We start from the raw sequence: 22425 nt of genomic DNA, 5'->3' as shown, positions 1-22425 counted from the left end.
AATTTTAACATATTAATTCACTTGAAAACAACAAACATAAACATCAGCATTTTTTAAAAATACAGTTTTCCAATACAAAAAAAAATTAGTAACCTCAATAGCATTGTTCTATATTTTTTACATACCACTGAAATTTCAAAATAATTTACTGATGAAAACAATTAGAGGTCACAGCATGAATAACCAAATATAGCGAGTACAGTGAAAGTACTGCAAACAGCCTGAGTTGGCCTCTAAAAGTTCATGTATCTTTAACCTACCACCCTTAGAAAATTCTACAACATACCAAACAAGCATACTTCCCATTAGCTGTCATAGTTATGACCGTAACACACATCATGCAGTTTGTGGAAAACTTCACTGTACACTCAAAATGAAAAAGGCAATTATGTCCCAGAATCATGAAAATAGTTTTGATTTCACAGACCCCTGGAAAGTCTTGGGGTCCCCCAAAGGTACACTTTGAGAACCACTGAAACTGAAAGGGCATTCAGTAATTCCTTTTACTGATTTCCAGTTTTGAAACATTTTAAAATAATTTTTTTTCAGAATCTTATTTGGTATAGCCTTTTAAAGGCCAGCTGACCTTTGATCCTGACCTTGCTACAAAAATATTCACAGGTTATACATGTATACACAGAATGTATTTCACTGTAAATTCAGTAATGTTCACTGTAGTATCATTAACTTCAGAGAAAAATTGTAAACAAATCTCCCCATAGGGGAATGACTCAAAAAGAGAAATCATATATGTATACATACATGCATACTTATGCATATATTATACATACATACATATTCATGATAAGGTGTCAAGTGAAAAAACTTGCAAAGCACTATTTGTAATGATTTTTCTATTTTAAAACAAAATTTATATGAGCATGTTTAAATACAATTTTTTTTAAATCCAAAAATACACAGCAAACTGTTAATAGCGTTATCTCTGAGAAATATGACAAAAATGGGATAGGGTGAAACAAACCTCAGTTTTACATACTACTGGATTATTTAAATTTTACAATGATCACATTACCTTTGTCATTTCTAAAAAACCACTAAAAATGACATAGTTGGAACCTGGATTGAATCATCAAAAAGATATTCATAGAAAACTGGTGAAATTCAAATAAAGCATTATCTTAACTTTTAAAATTAACTAAAAACATAAGCAGAAAAACATACAGGCACTAAATTGCAAAAATTTGACCCAGGAATAGTGGCATTCTCCACTAATAACCAGAGATGAGGACTGCCAGAAACAGGAAAGTGGAAACCTCCATACAATCTAGGAAAGGTCCTGAAGAACTTAGTTTTTCCTGGTTGTACAAAGACTCATTTAAGTCAACTAGGTAAGATCAATAGAAGACATCTGTCACTCTCTTCCTGGGCAGCCCCACAAAGCATTCCAAACATTTGCCATAATTGGCGCTTCTTAGGTTGCACTGCACCGCAGGGCACAGGCTATAGAGGTAACTATAAGGAATAGAATTTCAATTTGGAGTCTTTTCTCTGTACATTCTGAATATCTGTCTTCTTGATTAAGCTATTTATTTGCATTTACTGATCTCCCTCCTCTCCCAATTTTGAGGAAGAAACAATCATTTGTTCCCTATGCCATTCCCAAGAAGCCTTCATCTTTGCTTACATGTGACAGTTTTGAAACAAGGCTGCATTTTGAAGCTCAGTTCCCCTCCAGTTCAGTGGCTTCTCCTCTCACAGTGACCACTCAGTGCATTTCAGGTTAGTGCAGCAGGCAAATAGCTACTGCACAGAGGAAGTAATAAATAAGGCAACTTTCAAATGCTGATTTGAAGTCTGGGCTGTGCAGGTTAAAACATTATCAAAGGAAAAATGGCGGAGCCCGCTCGTCATTTGAGCTTTCCTCCCTCTTCTCCCTTTCCCCAAGAGCTTCCCCACCACCTAGCAGTAGTCTGCACTTAGCACAGCAACTAATACTGACATTTTCATTGTCCCTTTCAGAAACTGACTTTTTAATGGAAAAAAATATTAATAGCAAGTACAATGATTAAGCTTTTAAATATGTTTAAAAAAAAAGTTTCCAATATGGCGTTTTGGAGATAAGAAACAAGGTGCAAAATGGGATACACAGAATGTATCTTAAAAAGTCATAGAAACTTAACTTGTCTGACTAGATGGTTGATGATCTTAAGGCATTAATTTTTTAAAAATTTTGGAAGTTTTATCTTCTAGATATATATTTTGTGCATGAGCATTAGCATCAAAATCTCAGGGTGGGGTTGAGTGGGGAGGAAAAATGAGGTGTGGATGAAATCAAAATTGACTATATACTGATAAAGTTTTGAAGCTGTCTGGTTAGGAAGTGCGGTGTCATCATGTTACTGAAGGATAAAACCACAGTGAGATATCATTTCACACCTGTGAGCATGGCAAATTTTAAAAGATCTTCAACAAGACAATGGGGAAAACAGAAATAAATCAAGGAATAGAAAATGTAAAAATTCTAAATGGTGTACTTAGAAAGAAAAGGATACTACATCTGTGAAAAAAGCAATTAGAGGGCCTCCCTGTTGGCACAAGGGGTTAAGACGCAACCTATGAAGGCTATCTGCAGCCACAGCAATATGAGTTTGAGCCCTGGCCAGGTAGCTACCCACATGGCACAGCAGACCTCTCCTGACTTGCCCACTGTTCCTCTCAGCAGTGTATTTCAGTCAATCCACCTGTTCTGTTCCCCACTCTGTCTCTGGTGAATTCTCTCACCCCCCACACGGGCCTGTATCCCAGTTCTTTATGCATAAATAAATAAATCTTTAAAAAAAAAAAGCAATTAGAACAAAAATTTTAGAACACAGCAAGATGACAAAGACAAAACATAAAAATCCAGTGACACAGAATCAAGCCACGAAGTCCCATATTCACTTCATAGGCGTTCCAGAAAAATGAAACAGATAAAATGGAAAGAAAATGACTAAACATATCATTTTAGAAATTGTTCAAGAAAAGTACAATTCTTCAAAAGGAAAGGACTATGGGGAAAAAGAGAAAAAGAGAATCAGATTAGAAATCAATCAGCAATCTGATTTTAGCATACAATCACATTACAGTTTCAAAATTCTGAAAGGAATGATTCTGAACCTAATACTCTACACTCAATTTAAAAATGGAGGATTCAGCATTTGATTACTTGATGATATGCTACAGTAAACCAAAATATTAATCCTGGATGCAAGAAAGTAGTGAGAAGGAAACTAAAAAAGTTGCCTAAATAACAATGCTTAATGTTAAAGCCCACACAAACTCATACAGTAAGAGAATAGAGATTAATCTGAAACAAAACCCCTACAATTACCCAAGAAGTCCAGGTTAGGAAGTGAATGCTAAGGTTACTGACTTAATTGAAAGATGGGTGGAAGATATGGCTACTGATTTACTCTAAACATAGAGGAAAAGAGTACCCACTAAAGGAATAGCAGCAACAGATTTAATCATTTCCAAAGCACTACAGGGGGAAAAAAAGACAAAAACAACAATCAAACCAATAAAATCAACAATGAGAAAGCACACCATACATAGAACATACAAAATAAGATGGCAAGAATAGTCCAACCATTTCAACAACTCAATTAATATGAATGGATTAAATTCCCCAAAAATCTCCTATTGAACTAGCAAAAGGCTGTTTTTGACTACCTTAACTGGGGAAAGTAGAGAATGTAGAAAGTGTTGAGGACAAAAAAAAAGTATTTCAGTTAAAAAAGGCACAATTCACCAATACCATATTACATCGCAGAAATAAATTAGATGAACAATAAGATAGGAACGGAGAGAGATGAACAATTAACAAGTAAAATCCAAAAAACCTTACATCCAAAACCAGGCAAAGTACAAGCTGCACCTCCTGCCAAAACAGAGCATTTACATATATTGACCATGGACTATATAAGGCAGAAACCATAAAGTCTACATTTTACTTGCCTGGAAATTTGGGTCATGCTTCAGTAATCCCAAGGTTAAATATAAAGGCAATTTAATTAAAAATTATCTACTAGAGATAAACAATAGTTATCATAACTAAAGTCTGTCCAGCATAGTCAAAGTAGCTCTAAAGGAACACTGTCATTCTTAAATACATAAAACAAGAAAGACTGAAATAAATCTTTCCACAATTCAGCATAAGGCAATGACTGTCAACATCCCTGGAGATAGCATGGTTTGTGAAAGCGGCCTAGGAGTCTGTGGATTCAGTTTTGCATTTAAAACCTATAGAATGTGCAAGGTAACCAGTAATAAAACTGCCAACTAAGTCACATTTTGGAATATCAATGCAGTGTGTAACATCCTTTACTTCATCCTGATGAGATGAATTGGATTGGGAGTCATACTGTCAATAATATAAATATTAAACTGAGTTCCTTTAAGTCAGGCAAGGCCTTATCCATTTTTACATATTTAGCCCATGCACAGTAGTGGCACATGAGCAAGCACACAACAGTATTACATGAAGTGAATTAATTAATAAACTAGAATAGATGATTTTCCAAAATATGGGGCTTGTTGGGGGAATAGAATAAAACAGAATAAAACAGGCCTGTACTGGGAAACACTGACTGAAACATTAAAAGAAATCTCAGCCTGTGATGTCATAGTGCTACATGCCATGGTATGTTTTCCCTAATTCTGGATAGGATCTAACATAGAGGAACACAGAGATACAAAAGGAACAAGAGATCTTTCTTGAGAGATGCTATCACTTTGCCTTGCCATTTTTTCTTCTTGTAGGCAAGATTCATGAACTTCAGTTATAACGATTTCAGATAAAATTAATTTTTCAGCTATAACAAATTTTAAAAACCTAGCCTCATTTAGCCATATGTCAAAAGGGTAGATAGACCCCTAGCTCTTGGCTAGACACAAGTGATGAGACTATAAGATCAAAATCAGTGGCATCACAATAAACAGATTTTAGTAGTTTTTATTTATTTAAAACATTTTAAAAGGGTTCAATTACTATCTTCATAGGATAAGCTCTAGTTAAACCATAAAACTGAGATAATATTTCTTTACAAACAACTATTTCTGCTATAAAAATTAGTTAAACCTCATCAACTACTAAACATACTTTTCCACAGGAAAATTAAAAAGGTCCAATTCTGAATCATTAAAAACAAACAAACAAAAAACACCACAAAACCCTCTTCAGTTGAATCTAAACATACATAGAAGGGGTGTCTATATTAGTATTTTAAATGTTCACTATTTGAGCTTTTTGAAGTAATGCCAAGTAGGTGAATTTTAACATATCCTTTGATATAAACAGGAAATTTAAATTTCAAGGCCTTCTGATCGTATTAATTTTATCTGGTTTATTTTAAAAATATTTCCCCTTGCAAATTAAAGAATGACTTCCTCTCATTAAAAATGAAATTATTTTATTCTCTCTCCAACCTACTGTACTGCTCAGATGAATTAAACATTTGTAAAGCTTTTGTCTTTACGACTAAACCAGTTATCTTCAATACTGCTAAGAGCAGACTTCCTTACAAAACAGAAATACATATATATACAAATAAAAAGCAGAATTCTGCCAGTACATGTGAATGATCCCAACAATACAGACACAGTCATAAAAACCAGCTATGTATTTATTTGCATAGATTCAAAGAAAGACTTAAAAATCCAACATAATATTCCATGAGGTTTACAATTTAATTTTAGGTGTTTTTTTTTTTAAAGGTTTTTCTTTACTAATTTGAGAATGTTACTGTTTCACATGCTTCAGTTATCAGACGCCAACACATCCTTACTTTTTGCACAATTGGCATCAAGTCCAAAAAAGTCTTTTTTGATGATGTACCGAACACACTGCAAAATCACATTTCTTTCATGCCGAATGTCTGGAGCTAAAAGCTAAAAAACAAAACATAAAAAGATTAGTTAGTAAATAAAATATATTCTAAAATATTGCATGCCTTCCCCACATAAAGAACACAGAATAATTAAGATGTATTATATAAACTAATTATTTTTTTGAAAAACAATACAAGGACGTTTCTTTTTGACTTATACCAAGACTATATAATAGTTTTCCAAACACAAATGTTCACACTTGGGGTCCGCTCTAAGAGAATCTAATAGGGAAAAAAGGTTTAAAAGTCTATAATTCTTCATTCTAAAAATTATATCAAATTCCAAACCCAAAGCTATAATGGTATACAGTAAATACAAAATTAGTGGAACTAACAGTAAAGAACTCCAACTTTCCAGGACTTTCATAATTTCTCATTTTGGTACTTACCATAATTGAAAGAAAGCCAAAAATTTCCGGTATTTACAATAAGTACATAACCAAGGATTCATAGGTGATTCACCAAAAAGGATAAATTTATTTTATCAATTTATTTCCTAATGTCATTAATGTGTGAAACATCACACAGGATCTTTTTATGGAAAAATGATTTAATTCACTACTTACAAGATGGACATTTAAAAAATTCATTTACTTCATACAGCACATAAATTTATAAAATAGAGCACATTTCAGATCAATTTTAATAAAAAGTGACTACAACATCTCACAAGAATGTAGCCATACAATATTTTAGTTACACAACCTTGGCTGACAAGGGAAAAACAGTCTTCACAGACTGTCAAAAGATATTTTTGTGACTGCACTAAAAAAATTGGAATGTTTCTATTACTCTTAGAATATGAAAGTCTTGGATCTTTAAACAGTTTCATTTCCATTACTTAGAATCAAAAGATGCATGGCTTCTCTTCATAATTTCAAGAAAATAGATTTTTGAGCATATCACATTGAAAATAAAACCAATAATGCACAAAATAAACACTTTTTCTTTTCCCTTCAGCCTGCCATTGCATTTATCTGTGCTTACAACAAAAACTTAAAAAAGGTCAGTACACTAACATTCCTTTCTTTAGCAACCAGTTAAATCTAGATTTGTTTATTTTAATCAGTTTTTAAAATAGAGTTATTCCACATTTACTGTGCATCAGTAGTTACACATGCCAAATGCAATTTAAGGATTAAGAAACACAGATGAGTCTTCAAGGTGCATACCATATGTCTCTAGGTAACCTTAAAAGACACCCGCACAAATATGGCGGCTCTATCTTCATGACAGGAGAAAGACACAAAGATAAGAATGTCAAGAATAATCACTTACCATTTCTAGGAGATATGGATGGTGTGTTCTTGGCTCAAATAATGTTTGAGAGTTGTGATAATCTTTTTTCCTCTTACAATTTGTCTGTTTAAAGCTTTTCTTTTGGCTCTCAGACTTGGCTTCTGAGGAATTCCTAACCGTCACTTTAACATCTGGACCTGGTCTCTCAGGAGTACTGCCGTGAAGACCCTGCTTCTCTGCCAGAACATCTGCTTCATTCTTGATAGGAACTTCTAAATGTGATTTAAAACAAACATACACACATACACAAATTTCACAAAGGTGAAATTTCCAAAAATAACAAAAGTCTTAATAATCCTCCCCCTACCTCCCATCTAATACTACTGACTTACTAATTAAAATTAAGCATGTAAAATGTATAATATCTTTCAAGTTGAGAGCTATACCTGCCAAGAATTGAGGAGATTATCACAAAGAACTACAGAAAGCAAGCCCTATGAAGGAAATAGTAGTAGATGGAAACTTGGATCTGCATTAAGGAATAAAAAATACCAGGAACAGTAAGATGTGCATAAAAACAAAAAGCTTTTTTTCTCATTGGAAAAAAGCTTTTTTAGGATAATGTAGGTGGGGTTTATAACATCTATAGAAATAAAATCTATAGTGACAATGACACAAAGGAAGGGAAGAGAAAACTGTATCATGTCATAATCTTAAATTGTATGAAATGATGCATTATCATTTGAAAATATACTGCTATAGGGCCTCCCTGGTGGCACAAGGGGTTAAGACGCAACCTGTGAAGCTGTCCACAGCCACTGCAGCATGAGTTCTGATCCCAGGCCAGGGAGCTACCCACATGGCGCAGCAGACCTCTCCTGTCTCACCCATTGCTCCCCTCAGCAGTGTATTTCAGTCAATCTGCCTATTCTGTTCCCCACTCTGTCTCTGGTGAATCCTCTCTCCCCACGCCCCATGCACCTCTGGCCTGTACCCCAGTTCTTAGGTAATAAAAAAAATCTTTTTTTAAAAAAGAAAACATACCACAATAAAGTTACATATTATAAATTCTAGACCAACTCCTAAGAAGTACAACTAATAAATGAGTATCTGCATTCAAAATAAAAAACAAAAAAACAGGATTAATTCAAAGGCAGGAAAAGAACAAAAATAGAAAAACAGATAAAGCAAATAGAAACAAACTGTGTCAATAATTACTCTATATGTAAATAGTTCAAAGACTCCATTTATTAAAAGGCTGGGTGGTCAGATTGGGAGGGAAAAAAAACAAGACCAACTATATGATGTCTACAAGAAACCAAACTTAACTGTACGCAATCCTTGTGTTGCACAATTTGAAGTGACATTAAAATTCAGTTACTAAGAACAAAGCAAAATGAGTACTGAAAGTCACAGGTTAAAAGAAGAAAGATGGAAGACAACATGCATACAACAATTATACAGCTGGATGGCTACATTAATATCAGAAAAAGAGTATTTCAGAACAGGAACTATCACCAGTGATAAGGAAGGACAATATATTAAGAACATAAAACAGTAACACCTACTCACAGAGATTCAATATGTATGCAGCAAAAACTCATGAGAATTGAGAGGAAAAATAGACAACTCCATTATTAGGGTTGGAGATATGAACACTCTACTTTCAGTAAGTGAAGAAAAACTAGACAGAAAATGAGCAGAGACCCAGAAGACCTAAGTACCACTAATATTCAACTCAACAAAGAACTCAACCCAATACACATTCTTGCCAGCTTCACATGAATATTTACCTTGTGCTGGACTACATAAAGCAAGTATCAATAAGGTGAAAAAACTGAAAGCATAGAGAGTATGTTCCCTGGTCAAAAAGAATCAAAGTAAAATCAAGAACAGAAAGCTAGCCAGAAAACTTGAAAACATTTGGAAATTAAACAACATACTTTTAAATAACACATGAGTTAAAAGAACAAATCATAATAAAAATTAGAAAAGAATTTGAAATAAAAATGAAAATACCAAGTGTCATATTTATGAGAGGTAGTTAAAAGTAATGCATGAAGGTAAATGCATAGCTTTGAATGCTTATAGCAGAAATGAAAAGTCTAAAATAATCACCCAAGCTCCAACTGTAATGAGGTAGAGAGTTCTGAGAAGGAAAGAAATAAGAATTAAAACTCAGTGCATTAGACAAATGGCCAACAGGCATATGAAAAAATGTTCAACATCACTTGTAATCAGGGAAATGCAAATCAAAACTACCATGAGATACCATCTTACACCAGGGAGAATGGCACATATTAAAAAAACTAGCAACAACAAATGTTGGCGAGGATGTGGAGAAAAAGGAACTCTCCTGCACTGCTGGTGGGAGTGCAAACTGGTCCAACCACTATGGAGAGTCCTGTGGAGATTCCTCAACCTGTTAAAAATGGAGCTTCCATCTGATCCAGCAATTCCAATCCTATCTATCTACCCAAAGGACACAAAAACATTAATTCAAAAGGACATCTGCACCCCCATGTTTACTGCAGCACTATTTACAATAGGTAAGCTATGGAAGCAACCCAAATGCCCAAAAATAGATGACTGGATCAAGACGATGCGATACATATACACAATGGAATATTACTCAGCAATCAAAAAGATAAACTCATGCCATTTGCAGCAACATGGATGGAGCTGGAAGGGATCATGCTCAGCAAAATAAGCCAGAAAGAAAAAGAAAATTACTGGATAGTCTCACTCATAGCAGGAATTTAGAAAACCCAAATAAGGGATCAGGAAAAAGATTAATTATAATAAAGTAAAAATCAAAATCAACAGGCAACTATAAACCTGAGGCACACTGTGAGGTGGGGGGGAGAAGGGAGTAGGATCAAAACAAGGGTGGTGGGAATTTTATGGGGACTATAACCAAGACGAAAATGCATATATTGCACAAAAATGAAAAATGGGGCCTCCCCGGTGGCGCAGCGGTTGAGCACTGGGCTGCGAAGCTGCCTGCAGCCTCTGCAGCGTGGTTCGATCCCTGGCCACCGGGTGAGGGTCCCACATGGCATGCAGACCTCTCCTGCCGCCCGCTGCTCCCCTCAGCAGTGTATCGTCAGTATGCCTGTTATGCTCCCGCTCTGGCTCTGGTGAATTCTCTCACCCTCCCGCGCTTCTGACTGTACCCAGTGCTTGTATAAATAAATAAATAAAATCTTAAAAAAAAAAAAAAGAAAAATGGTGTAAAAAAATATAAAATTAAATTTTTTTTAAAAAATTTAAAAAAACTCAGTGCATTAGAAATAGATAGTAGAGATAATTCAAACAAGCCAGAAGTTGGTTATTTGAAAATATCAATAAAATTAACAAACACGGCATAATAGAGCAAGAAAAAAGGAACAAAATACTAATGAACAATATGAGGAAAAATTGTAAACAATTTTATAAAATGTCAAAAAAAAAAAAAAGAATAAGATGAAACACAGTCTTTTAAAAAACAAATTACCAAAACTGACTTAAAAAATAGAAAACCTGAGTAGTCCTAAATCTAGTAAGGAAATTTCAAAGTTTAAAATCTCACAAAGAAAATACCAAGCGCACATAGTTTCACTTTTGAATACTACAAACAAGAAAATGGTAGCAGTTCTAGGCAAGTCCTTTAAAAAGAAAAATTAACAGGTCACAGCTCATACCAAATTCAGACCAATATCCCTCAGGAACATAGATGCAAAAATTCTTAGAATATTAGCAAATCAAATTCAGCAATGTATTAAACAGGTGATATATATCATGACCAAGAAAAATTTTATCCCAGAAATACAAGGTTGGTTTGACATTCTAAAATCAATGTATTTAACCATATTCGTAGAATAAAGACCACAGGATCAGTTTTAAGATAGGAATCCCCTCTGCTCACCCCCAGAAGTTATTTTACATTTTGATTACCATGAATTATAGGCTGATGGGACACAAAAGGTCTATTTCCTAACCCTAACCCTAAAAGCTGAGAAACTGGATTCAATTGGCTAAACAAGAGCATTGGGAATCCAATCAAATTCTTCAAAATCCTCAATACTCAAGCATTACATAGGATTTGAATGTGGAAATTACATCTGAAAGAAAGTAAATATAAGTTTTACAAGCACAGATTCTGGACTCAAACTGTTAGGTTCAAGTTCTAGTTCCATCACTTACTGGCCAAAATGCACACATGCTTCCAAACACCCAAAAAGACTAACACGCAAACCCAGGATATCAAACTAACTAATTTGGACATACTACTCATGGAAATTTTCTTGCCATGTGTAGTTTAGTGATTCTGACCCCATCAGAACCCAGTATAGCCTCTCCTTTTCCTTAAGTCTTCCTCGATGGAGCCTTTCCTTGTTAAAACTTTCTGGAAAAACATTACTCATTTTCAAGGTCCTCTATAAACTTTACATTGATTCCTAAATTGGGATAGATCTTAACTGTGAAGACACAATTGCTAAAATCTGTCAGAAAGAATTAATCTGCTCCTCTCCATTTAGAATCCACAGAGCAGTATTGCAACGCCATTTCAAGGTTCAGAGAAGGCCCACTTTATTTCCTTGATTTATTTATTCTAAGGTCCCTGTGTATCTTATCCAAAATTAACACTAAAAGCTAGGAATGTGTTAGTGACCTGAATGGCTTATTAAAGCTGAATTCAAACTATATAAAATAATTCTTAAGGCTTATGAATGTAAAGCAAGAGTTATTTCCTTAAGGCAGGACAATTAAAAACAGATTCACACAAAATCAAATACATCTTCTAAGAGCTAAAGAGAAGGTGATGCATTATTGTGCAGGAAAATGACAGGTGCCAGACAGAAAAAGAATAAAATGGAAGACAATATAGTTGGCTTCTTTAGATTTTTCAGTCCCTAAACCTAGGTTTTACATCATTTCTGCTACATACTAGCTTTGCAAACTTAACCCCTCCGAGTTTAAAGTTACATAAAATACAAGGGTAGGACATCAATGATCGCTTTGAGTTTTCATTTTTTCTTCTAATTTAAAATGATAGCAGCCTCAAAATGAAGACACAAATATAAACACATCTTATCATGAGAGAGAGAGAGAGAAGACGGCAAATGCAGCTTGATTTTATGGGATTCAGTAATCTGGTAATAGCTTTCTTTGCTCTCACCTGTCATAAATACAACTGATAAGCAGGAAATGTAATATGTGTTTAAAGATAACTCCATCTTCATTTCAGTGTATTAGAAACAACAGTAAGGAAATACTGTTTTTCTTAAAATTAAAAATTTAAGAAGCAACTATCTATTATGAAATAATCTGAAAATCCAAAGTGGTTTATATTTCAAACTTCAAACAGTTTTTAATAAGCTCTCATAGAAAACTACAGCTCATTAAAAAAAAGAAAAATAATTTCTAGGTTACAGATTAATAATAAACATTATCTTTCATATGAAAGTCCAATTCTGGGCCTCCCTGGTGGCTTAGGGGTTAAAGCCAGTGCTGTCAAGCTACTGCCAGCCACCAGCTGGCCAGGGAGCAACTCTCATGGTGCAGCAGACCTCTCCTGTCCTGCCCGCTGCTCCCCTCAGCAGTGTATTTCAGTAGATTTCCTGTTTTGCTCCCCACTGTCTCTGGTGAATCCTCTTACCTCCCCAATTCTTGTCTGGGTAAATAAATAATATCTTTAAAAAAAATAGTTCAATTCTCCCTTATTCACTATCTTCCAACCAAACAAACATTAATTACCTATAGCTCAGTCAACAAGGAAAGCGATGTAATCTTTATCCAATTACATTCAAATCTTTCCTTTATTCTACATAGGCACCTTTAAACCCTATCTCCGTTCTCTCCATATAGCCCCTATTGTGATTATACATATTTTTGTTTTATAATGATTTTTTAAAAATTCCTTTTCCTGTGATTACATCTTGTCCTGAGAGATATACACACATGAAATTTCTCACGGTTGGTAAAACATAAATAAAATCACTATGTGAAGCCAGGTTTCCACAACATAGCACATGAGCTTATGTTTCCTAGACATATGCTGGATTAGTAAATATGAACTTTGGGTTAAGAACTGCTACAGTGCGTAGCCTCTGCAGTGCCGATTAGATCCCCGCTGGCCTCGGAGCAACTCACATGGCGAGCAGACCTCTCCTGTCTCGCCCACTGCTCCGCTCAGCTGTGTATTTCGTCAGTTTGCCTGTTCTGTTCCCTGCTCTGTCTCTGGTGAATCCTCTCACCCTCTCATGCATCCAGCCTGTATCCTGGCTCTTGTATAAATAAAATAAATCTTTAGGGTGCCCCCTGGTGGCGCAGCGGTTGAGCAACAGGCTGCGAAGCTGCCTGCAGCCTCTGCAGCGCTGGTTCAATCCCCGGCTGCCGGTGAAGGTCCCACATGGCGCGCAGACCTCTCCTGCCACCCGCTGCTGTATTTCAGTGTATTTCAGTCAGTCTGCCTGTTCTGTTCCCCGCTCTGGCTCTGGTGAATTCTCTCACCCTCCCACACTTCTGACTGTACCCAGTGCTTGTATAAATAGATAAATCTTTAAAAATAAATAAATAAATCTTAAAAAAAAAAAAAAAAAAGAACCGCCACAGCACCACAGATTAACAGCTTACTCACAGTTCTTTCAGGTGATCCTAAAAGTGAAACTAGAGATTAAGCTGGTTTATCATCATCTTTACAAAGTAAGATATGAATCCTGAAATTGCTGATTCAAAAGGCTCTTGAAAGGATTCCATTTCTTCCAACATTTAAAACACACATGCTAATACAACCAAAAGTATAGGGTTACTGTGTTTTCCATTTGAGATAATTTTTGTAAATGTTCTCTATAAAAAACAATGCTCTAACTATATTTAAGGAATTCTATCATCTTTCTTTGCAATAACGATCTCTCTCGACCCTCAACCTACCGAAGCTGCTAGCAAACATGTTAACAAAAGTCTCTTGACAGTAAAGAAGAAATTAACTTTCTTTGCTGTTCATTGAAAGTATTCTTTGACCCATTAGCAGGTATTATTTCTTCTCCTTCCTATTCTTTCACTGTCTTGTTTTTTGCCTTGTTCTCCATAGTAGCAAAATATTTCCCTCTTTTCTCCAGGTTTCTTATACCACATGTTAACCCTACTTCTGAATCAAATGAGAAAATAATTTGGAACTCAAATAGACATACATGGCATAACTTGCCCTCAGATACATACACATGAATGGATGTTACTGACTAGTCTATATCAAAGACAAAGAGCAATAAAACAGAACAAACCTACATGTAACTACTGAGCTCATGACTTACCTTCTGGCTCACTGTCTGACCCTGAGAGGCTACCATAGTTGCTCATTAGTGAACACAGGGCTGGTGTCACTTCCTTGGGTATGACAGCACTTTGTGGTTTCTCCTCTTTATCAGACTCTGAAGTAGAAAGGGAAAGAAAGAACTTAGCTTTAAACAGTATACCAAAACATCCACCACCATATAAAAAACTGATAGCTCCTCAGTAAACCTTATATGTAAGTGAAAATAAGGTAATTTCTGGTCATTTCCTCCATTTAAAAAAAAATGAAAATCAGGAGACCCAGGAAACTACTTAATTTAAATCTTCATGAACAGAGAAGCTACTTGCCCCAAAGAAAAATCAGAGGGGCAAATGGAAACTATACATAGCTCATTCATTACGCTTCATAGTTTACAGAATTTTAAATTCATCTCTTTGATATTAATGAATTTTATTTATGCTATTAATTAAGTTTATTCTAATAGCAAGACGAGAAGTTTATTTAATGCCACTGGATTAGGATTACTATGACAATTAAGTTTAAGAGTAAAAAAATATAAAAAATAACCACCCTTTTTTGTTGTTTTTAAGACATGTTCTAAGGACACAAATAACAAAGCCATTCTGCAGATAAAGTTTTAGCCAAAGAGTTATACTAAAATCAATCTATACAAAGTTTTTTATTAAAAGGCTAAGAAACTTAAGCAAACAAATGAAGCATGAAAATTTAGCAAGTACTAGAGAGCATGCCAAAGGTGAAGGGATTGAGCAGAGCCCAGCAAACTTAGTTGTAGCCCAGTGATCTCACCTATTACCTTTATTTTTGGCAGATGAGAAAATGAATTAAGTCTATTCATAAAAAAACAAATAAAAATAAAGGCTAACTGGAAAATGAAGACAAAAAATAACTTGTCTGTGTAATGAACCAACTCAACCCCTAACCAATAAGAAATGTTTCAAGAAAGCATTGAATGTTCACCAAATTAGTCTAGGGAAAACCAAAACACTCATATGAAATTCACTAATAAATAACCTTATCAAAGTGTGAAGCTACCACATTCTAGTTGATGAAGTTAAATCTTTGCTCTACTCATCCACACTACCCAGCACCAAACCCTCCCTAAACTGCTACTGTTAATTTTTAGCTGATTTTTTACCGGTTCTCTTGCATTAATAAAGGGAAAGTTGTTTTTATATATCTCAAAATTATTAGTGGATTAAAAAGAAATCTACAAGTAAGAATGCAGACTGTTTATTCCATTGTTTGAACGACAGGCTGATTGTAGTATTTTCTTCCAAGACCCAAAGAGAGGTGCTTAACAGCATCTAGAATGCTGTCTAGTTCACTAGAATGCTCTATAAAAGTATGAGCTCATTTAATCTTACATGGTATCATTTTCATTATTAATTTCAATGAAACCAAAATTCAGATTTGAGTAACTTTTCTTTCAGGTAACAAAAAATCTAACATTTGTGTCAAATTTAAATCCTGGCTGACTTCAAATTCCAATTCTTAACTAGTGTGGCAGAGTATCTCCTACTGATTATCTATAGAAAGCCATATATTGCCCTCATTTTAAAGTGAAATCATCTGATTGTAATGTCTCAAGTTAGTAATAATACTAACAAATGTCTTCTTTCAGCTACAACTCCATTTCTCTTTCACAGCAAAATTCTAACATCTACTTGATCTAATTCTTACAGCTGTCTAGCCTACTCCAGAATCTACTCCAATCTCTTTCAGAACCACCAGATCACTAAACTTGTCCTTCCGAGTTTGGAAGGAATCTGATTCTGATTCCTCTGTATTGCTAAACCTAGAAGTTATTTCTTGGTTCTCATTTAACTTAGTGACAATATTTGACAATAATGATGTTCTGCTTTTAAAAAATATTTTCTTTACTTTGCTTTCTTGTCCAGTCTACCTATTGACTCTCACTGAACAACTTCTAAAGTTTATGAGTGCTCACTTTCCAACCCACACTAACCTTTTCTCTTTATGTCTCCTCTTTTTAAAACCTTATTTTATCTCAAATCTTTAAAAAGTATATAGTAGCAGTCTTCTATTTTCCCTAAGTTCCTGAATAATCTTATTGCCCATTCAACATCTCCACTTACATGTCAAAGAAGCATCTTAAAGGTTAACATAATCAAAAACAAGTATTTGATTGCTATTCCAAAAAATAGTCTCCATTTCAATAAATGCCAAATCTTCCTTCTCAATGGTAAAGATAAAACCTAGCCAATCATACTTTACTCTTCGGATTCGCCCACATATTGCAACCACTCTATCAACATAGAGCTGTCTATCTAGATCTATCAACACAGAGCTGTCAACATTTCTTCCTTACCTAAATAACTATAAAAGCCTCCTAAAAGATATCCCTGATATGACCCACTTCTTTAGGTAATGACTATGACAGAATTTTGGACAACTCTCAAACCACCACAGCAATAAACATTTGGGGATGTTTTTTGTTTACCCTAAATTTTTACTATTAATTTTACCATTCATCAGTAGATCTTATCTGAAATAATTATTTCTGTGGTGTTCCAGTGGGAAATTTCTCTCATTTCTTCTACATTTATTAATTGGAATTCTTCTGTAAGAAAAGATTTGTTCCTGTGATATTATGATCAAAGGGACAAAATATACATTTTGGTCATATCAGATGACCAAAATTTGGTCATCATTCACAATTCCTGACTCACAGATTCCAAAAGATCACAATTTCCTAAGTGTTGATTGTGTTAAATATCCTTTGCCATGTTTATTAAGGTAACATTTGGAAAACATGAGAGGAGGATAGGCTATTTGCCAGGGAACCTGCCTAATGAAATGAAGTTTGGAACTTCCAGTCCCACCCTCTGAGCTTAAGGGAGGGGAAAAGCGCTGGGGTGTTGAAGTCAATTGCCAATGGCCAATAAGTTAACTGGTCAAGTCTATGTAATGAAGCCTCCATACAAATCCCCTAGAAGAAGGGCTTTAGAGAGCTTCAGGGTTGGTGAACACCAATGGTGAATGGAGGTTTGGGGTGAATGCCATGCCTGGAGAGGATACAGAAGTTCCACAACTTTTTTCCATATTTTGCCCTATGTCACTGTAGGGTAAATGATTTTCAGTCTTTTCTGCCCTCCTGCCACTAGGATTGCCCCACCTGATGGGGCACCTGCATGTTACATTGTTATAGTTGTGTTGTTTACTTCTGTGGGCCATGACTGCAGTATTGAGGTATTGCCAGGAGAAGCAGAAGCAGGAGAGAGAAGGGGAGAAAGAACGCCAGGAGAGAGAGAGAAGCCCAGAGCAAAGACTTGCTGGGGGCTTGGAGGCCTGCTGGCTTCCTGCCCCCCAATCCCCCACCCAGCATCCCTGCCTGCCGTGTACCTGGTTGCTGCACTACATGTAAAAACTCAATAAAAGCCCGAGAAAGCCACTGAGGGCTTCAGGACTCTACCCGGTCTGCTTGGATCATAGATGAACCTGCTCTGTGTCCTTCCTGCCACTACAGTCACTCATCTGGCTGTTGATTCATATCCTTCAGTATCTTTTGCAGTAAATGGGTAATCTAGTAAGTAAACGGGTTTCCTGAGTTCTGCGTGCAGTTCTAGCAAATGAACTAAACCTGTGGAAGGTGCTTGGGAACCTCTGATGTATAGTCAGTTGGTCAGAACAGAAGTACAATTAATAATTATTCTGAGTTTACAAAGGGCACAAGAAGTCTAAGGGAACCTTGAAGACCTCTGATGTTTAGTCAGTCAGAACCATGGACTTGCAGTTGGTGTGTGAAGTGAAGGACAGTCCTAAGACTGAGCCTTTAAACTTGTGGAATCTGATGTTATCTCCTGGTAGATAGTGTGAGAAATGAGCTGAACTCATGAAAACCCTGCTGGTACCCAAGAACTGCTTGTTGGGATGGGAAATCTCCACATACCCACTGAAATTAATCTCAGCACATACCAGCAATGTAGTCCCTCCTCTCTTATATTCATTTATATCATTACGGAGTTGTGGCTATTTTATTCTTTGGGTTATGACATATTATTTATATTGTGGCTCAAACTTTGACCAACTTTGGTCATTAGGAGCACTTTACATGAAACCACCCTGATTTTTTGGATCACTTTCTTACTTCCTGGCACTATTTGTATTTTTCCTGTTGGAGCCATACAATCAACCATTTCTCCAAAAAGCCATGGTTCCTTTTTTACCATTGGAGAATGGTAAAACCACAATCTAGGAACTTGTGCACTTGCTACTAGTATTACATAGCTCATTATATTTGACTGCCTCCCCAAGAGTAAGAGTTCACACAAATAAACAATTCTTCTATTTTGTTTCCCCTGTTATGCCTTTGGACTCCAGTACACATAGTAACAATTTTAAAATGGGAAACATTCTTTTGGCACTTCAAAACACCCTATACAGTGACTTTTCATCCCAAATAACAACAGAAGACTGTTCCGAAAGTCCTTTGGATCTACCTAGCATTCAAACAGAGATTTTTAGCAGCTATCCTGAAAAGACTATGCTGAAGGCACACACTTTTTAATAAAAAGAGCCAAAACGTCTCTTTAAACTAAAAAAAGAACCAGTATAACAATTGTAGCAATGACAATAACAATCAAATTTTAAAATAAGTAGCTCAAATTTTTCTTACTGTTAAAGCACTAGAAGCATTTCCGTAGGGTAAATCCTACCTCTCTCATACATACATATCAAACACTATGGGAAATATTAACACTAGTCTGAATTTCTGAAGACATGGAGAGACTTCTCTGCATTGTGGTGCTGAGTCAGCAAAATGAAGGTCCTCAGTAAATTCCTGTTGAAGGTAGAATAAAAAATTGCTCTTTGGATATCTTGTCCAACTGTAAACAGTAGTTGTAAGAGTTTCCTATTTGGCTTCTTTCAACAACTGTTTCTTTACTTGTCTCTCCCCATACCCTCTTCTCACTATTTTCTATTGTCCTTATGGAGCAAAAACATAGTTACGTGTACTGGCCCCAAGATGATTTATAAATTAAGTCTACTAAAGAAAATGCTACATAAACATTGAAAAGTCACTGTAAGAAACGAAAACTTTTAAGTTTTCAACTCTTAAAAACAAGCATTTGTGAAAGCTGATATGCAGTAGTAGTTTTCTTACTTTAACATCTACCTTTTAAATAACAGGCTAACACCTACCTTTCAAACAACAGAAGTTCCACCTAGCTTATGTCAGTGCGCAGGAAGACTGATGTGCCAGTGTTCCGTGATGATAGTTATATTTCTATTATAATGAGTGACTAATAAATTTTTTCTTTTTTTATATAATTCTTACATCATTTTTCATTTTTGCACAATGTATGCATTTTCATTTTGGTTATATTCCCCATACAATTACACCCCACTTATTTTGATCCTAATCCCTCCTCAACTCCACCCCGCCCCCCGTAGTGTATCTCTGGTTTATAGCTGCTTATTGATTTTGATTTTTTCTTTATTATAATTGTGAATAATAAATTTGATCCTTTTTCTTTTGTGAATGCTAAGGCACTTCCAATCAGTGATGCCACATTATGGGTCAGCTCTTTTCTAGTTCAAACAACCCTAAGGCCACAACCCAAGAAAACCACAAACATTGGTGAAATAAATATTTAAATGACTTAATAGCAACAAAATAAACTTAGTCCTAACTGACATGCAAAAAAAAAAAACAAAGGATTTAAAAAATAAATGAATAGTTAACAGGATATAAGAGGAAATAAAAAACATTGTACCACTAAGGAAATTAAGAGGTAACAGGCCACTCAAAACTAACAATGGGGGAGAGTCCAAATGACAGACTTTCCCTCTGAAATAATGTCAATTCTCACTTTAAAGCATTTGTACAATTACTAAGAGTTTATGTGCCACTATCACAAAAAGACAGTAGGTAAAGGAATTGATTTTCTAAGCATGGTCTGAGGTTTACAAAGATGCTTGAGAACTGTTGTCTAAAATATGAATGCTGGGCCTCCCTGGTGGCGCAGTGGTTGAGCGCTGGGTTGCGAAGCTGCCCGTGGCCTCTGCGGCGCCGGTTCGATTCCCCGGCTGCTCCCCAGCCACCGGAGGAGGGTCCCACATGGCGTGCAGACCTCTCCTGCCGCCCGCTGCTCCCCTCAGCAGTGTGCTTCGGTCCTTCTGCCTGCTCTGCTCCCCGCTCTGGCTCTGGTGAATTCTCTCACCCTCCCGTGCTTCTGACTGTACCCAGTGCATGTATAAACAAAACAAACAAACAAATAAATAAATAAAACATGCCTCTAAAAAAAAAAAAAAATGTGAATGCTGATGTCTGAATAAGGTTCTAAGCCCAAAGAAATGCAAAAAAAAAGGTAAGAAACTGAGATCTTCAAACAAGTCTGACATACCAGAGAGCAGAGATGGTGACACTATTTAGGGCATGTGGGGAAAAAAAGTACATATGGTTTTCTGTAGCTGTACCTGGAGTGAAACATTAAAGAACCAGTGGTCTAAAATACTAATCTGAAAAATGTAGAAGTCCAGAAGAAATCCCAGGTATAACAATTTTAAATGGAATCTTTCCTATAAAATTAAGCTACCATAATTTCATTGACTATTATTTTGATATCCTTGAAAAACAAAAATAATGTAAATCACTTAAAAGATTTTTTTTTATACTCAAGACTGACATTCTTGTCATTGATCCATAACATAGGTATGTTCCAACTTTGACACTCATCATAGATAAGCGTGTCAGCATTAAACCAAAACAGATGTCTCATTCAACTGTTCCTAGGAATCAGACTGAATGCTTTTCATATACGGATGAAAGATATTTACTACTGTTTTTTCACGTCTAAAGTATCTCTTCAAGGCCTAGATACAGGCTTAACTAGAAGCAACATATAATCATCTTCTCATTATTGTTTCATCAGACTGGCACACACTGAAAGACTTCTTTAAAAGGTGAGAAAACAAAAATGAACAATAATTTAAGAAAATAAAAGTTTCATCAATTAAAAAAAAGTGAGAAAACAACTAACCATTTATCAAAGCTAACAAAATGAAAACAACAGACTATTCAATGTCAGAGTCCTTCCAATATTCAATTAGAGAACTACAGAAAATGAAGAATTCATAATTTTCAAACTAGTACTACACTGATAATATTTTCATATATTTGTGTTTCAAGTACTTTAATGACATAAAAACTTGTATCTGGGTACAGATGATGCTTTATCATCAAGGTCAACCACTATAAATCTGAAGAAGTGTATGGGCTCTAAAATTTTTTGAAGGAAAAAAAATTAGTGTCCAGGAATAAACTTAGCACTGGCCCAAGATGTAAGCTGTCTTTTCCCTGCTATCAGTAAGGCCAAGAAACTGTCTTTTCTAAACTCCCTCCCACATCTCAACTATCCTAGACACACATAGTGTTTTTTATACAAATTCAGTCTTCACATTTAGAGGAATGGTATTGCACTAGTTAAGTCAGACTCCTAAGGTCAAATTCTGGCTCTCCCACCAACCAGCAGCATAGCTAAAATAAATTACTTATTCTGTGTGCTTAAGTTCTAAAATGAAGTAACAACAATACATATGAAAGAGGTTGTTATGAGAAAAGAGTTAATATATACATAGCATTTAGAGTATAAGTACTTTAATGAGTTTTAATTGGTGTTAACTTATTCTTACTAAATTTTACCTTCTTATATTGAGGTCAACATTTCCTTACAACAAGATCTTTTTCTATTCTAATTTAGTCAATGAATGAATTGGTTATTCCCCCATTCTTGGTATCCACAAGTTCAATAATTTGTCATGTGAACAGAACCTGCTAGCAAATTTCCTCCCATGTTTTAAACCCTCAGAAAGCGGCTTATGGTGTATCAGTAACAGGTAACTACAGCTGGCAGCATTATTTCCTTCCTATTGTATGTAAAGTGAAAGGGTTTCTTGGGCTTCATAAAATATGTTATAACTCTTGTCTATTCATTTTTTAAAAATATAATTTATTTATCTATGTTTATTTTACATCAT

At 35.3% G+C, this 22425-nt stretch overlaps 1 protein-coding gene across 1 annotated transcript in view; it reads right to left on the bottom strand.

Annotated features, from left to right (window-relative positions):
- Positions 1-5748: 5748 nt before the first annotated feature.
- NUFIP1 (nuclear FMR1 interacting protein 1) overlaps positions 5749-22425 on the bottom strand; it is a gene marked incomplete at its 5' end in the record, with an annotated part of 47028 nt that continues 30351 nt past the window's right edge. The window contains 3 exons of the mRNA XM_084234625.1: positions 5749-5889; positions 7167-7399; positions 14423-14539. Coding sequence (XP_084090751.1) covers positions 5758-5889; positions 7167-7399; positions 14423-14539 — 482 coding nt within the window. The 3' untranslated portion in view covers positions 5749-5757. The remainder of the gene's footprint in view (positions 5890-7166; positions 7400-14422; positions 14540-22425) is intronic.

This window comes from Talpa europaea (assembly GCF_964194135.1).
Source record: "Talpa europaea genome assembly, chromosome: 6".
NCBI lineage: Eukaryota > Metazoa > Chordata > Mammalia > Eulipotyphla > Talpidae > Talpa > Talpa europaea.
Note: the sequence above shows the minus strand (reverse complement) of the source record. Positions and strands in the feature narration are given on the sequence as shown.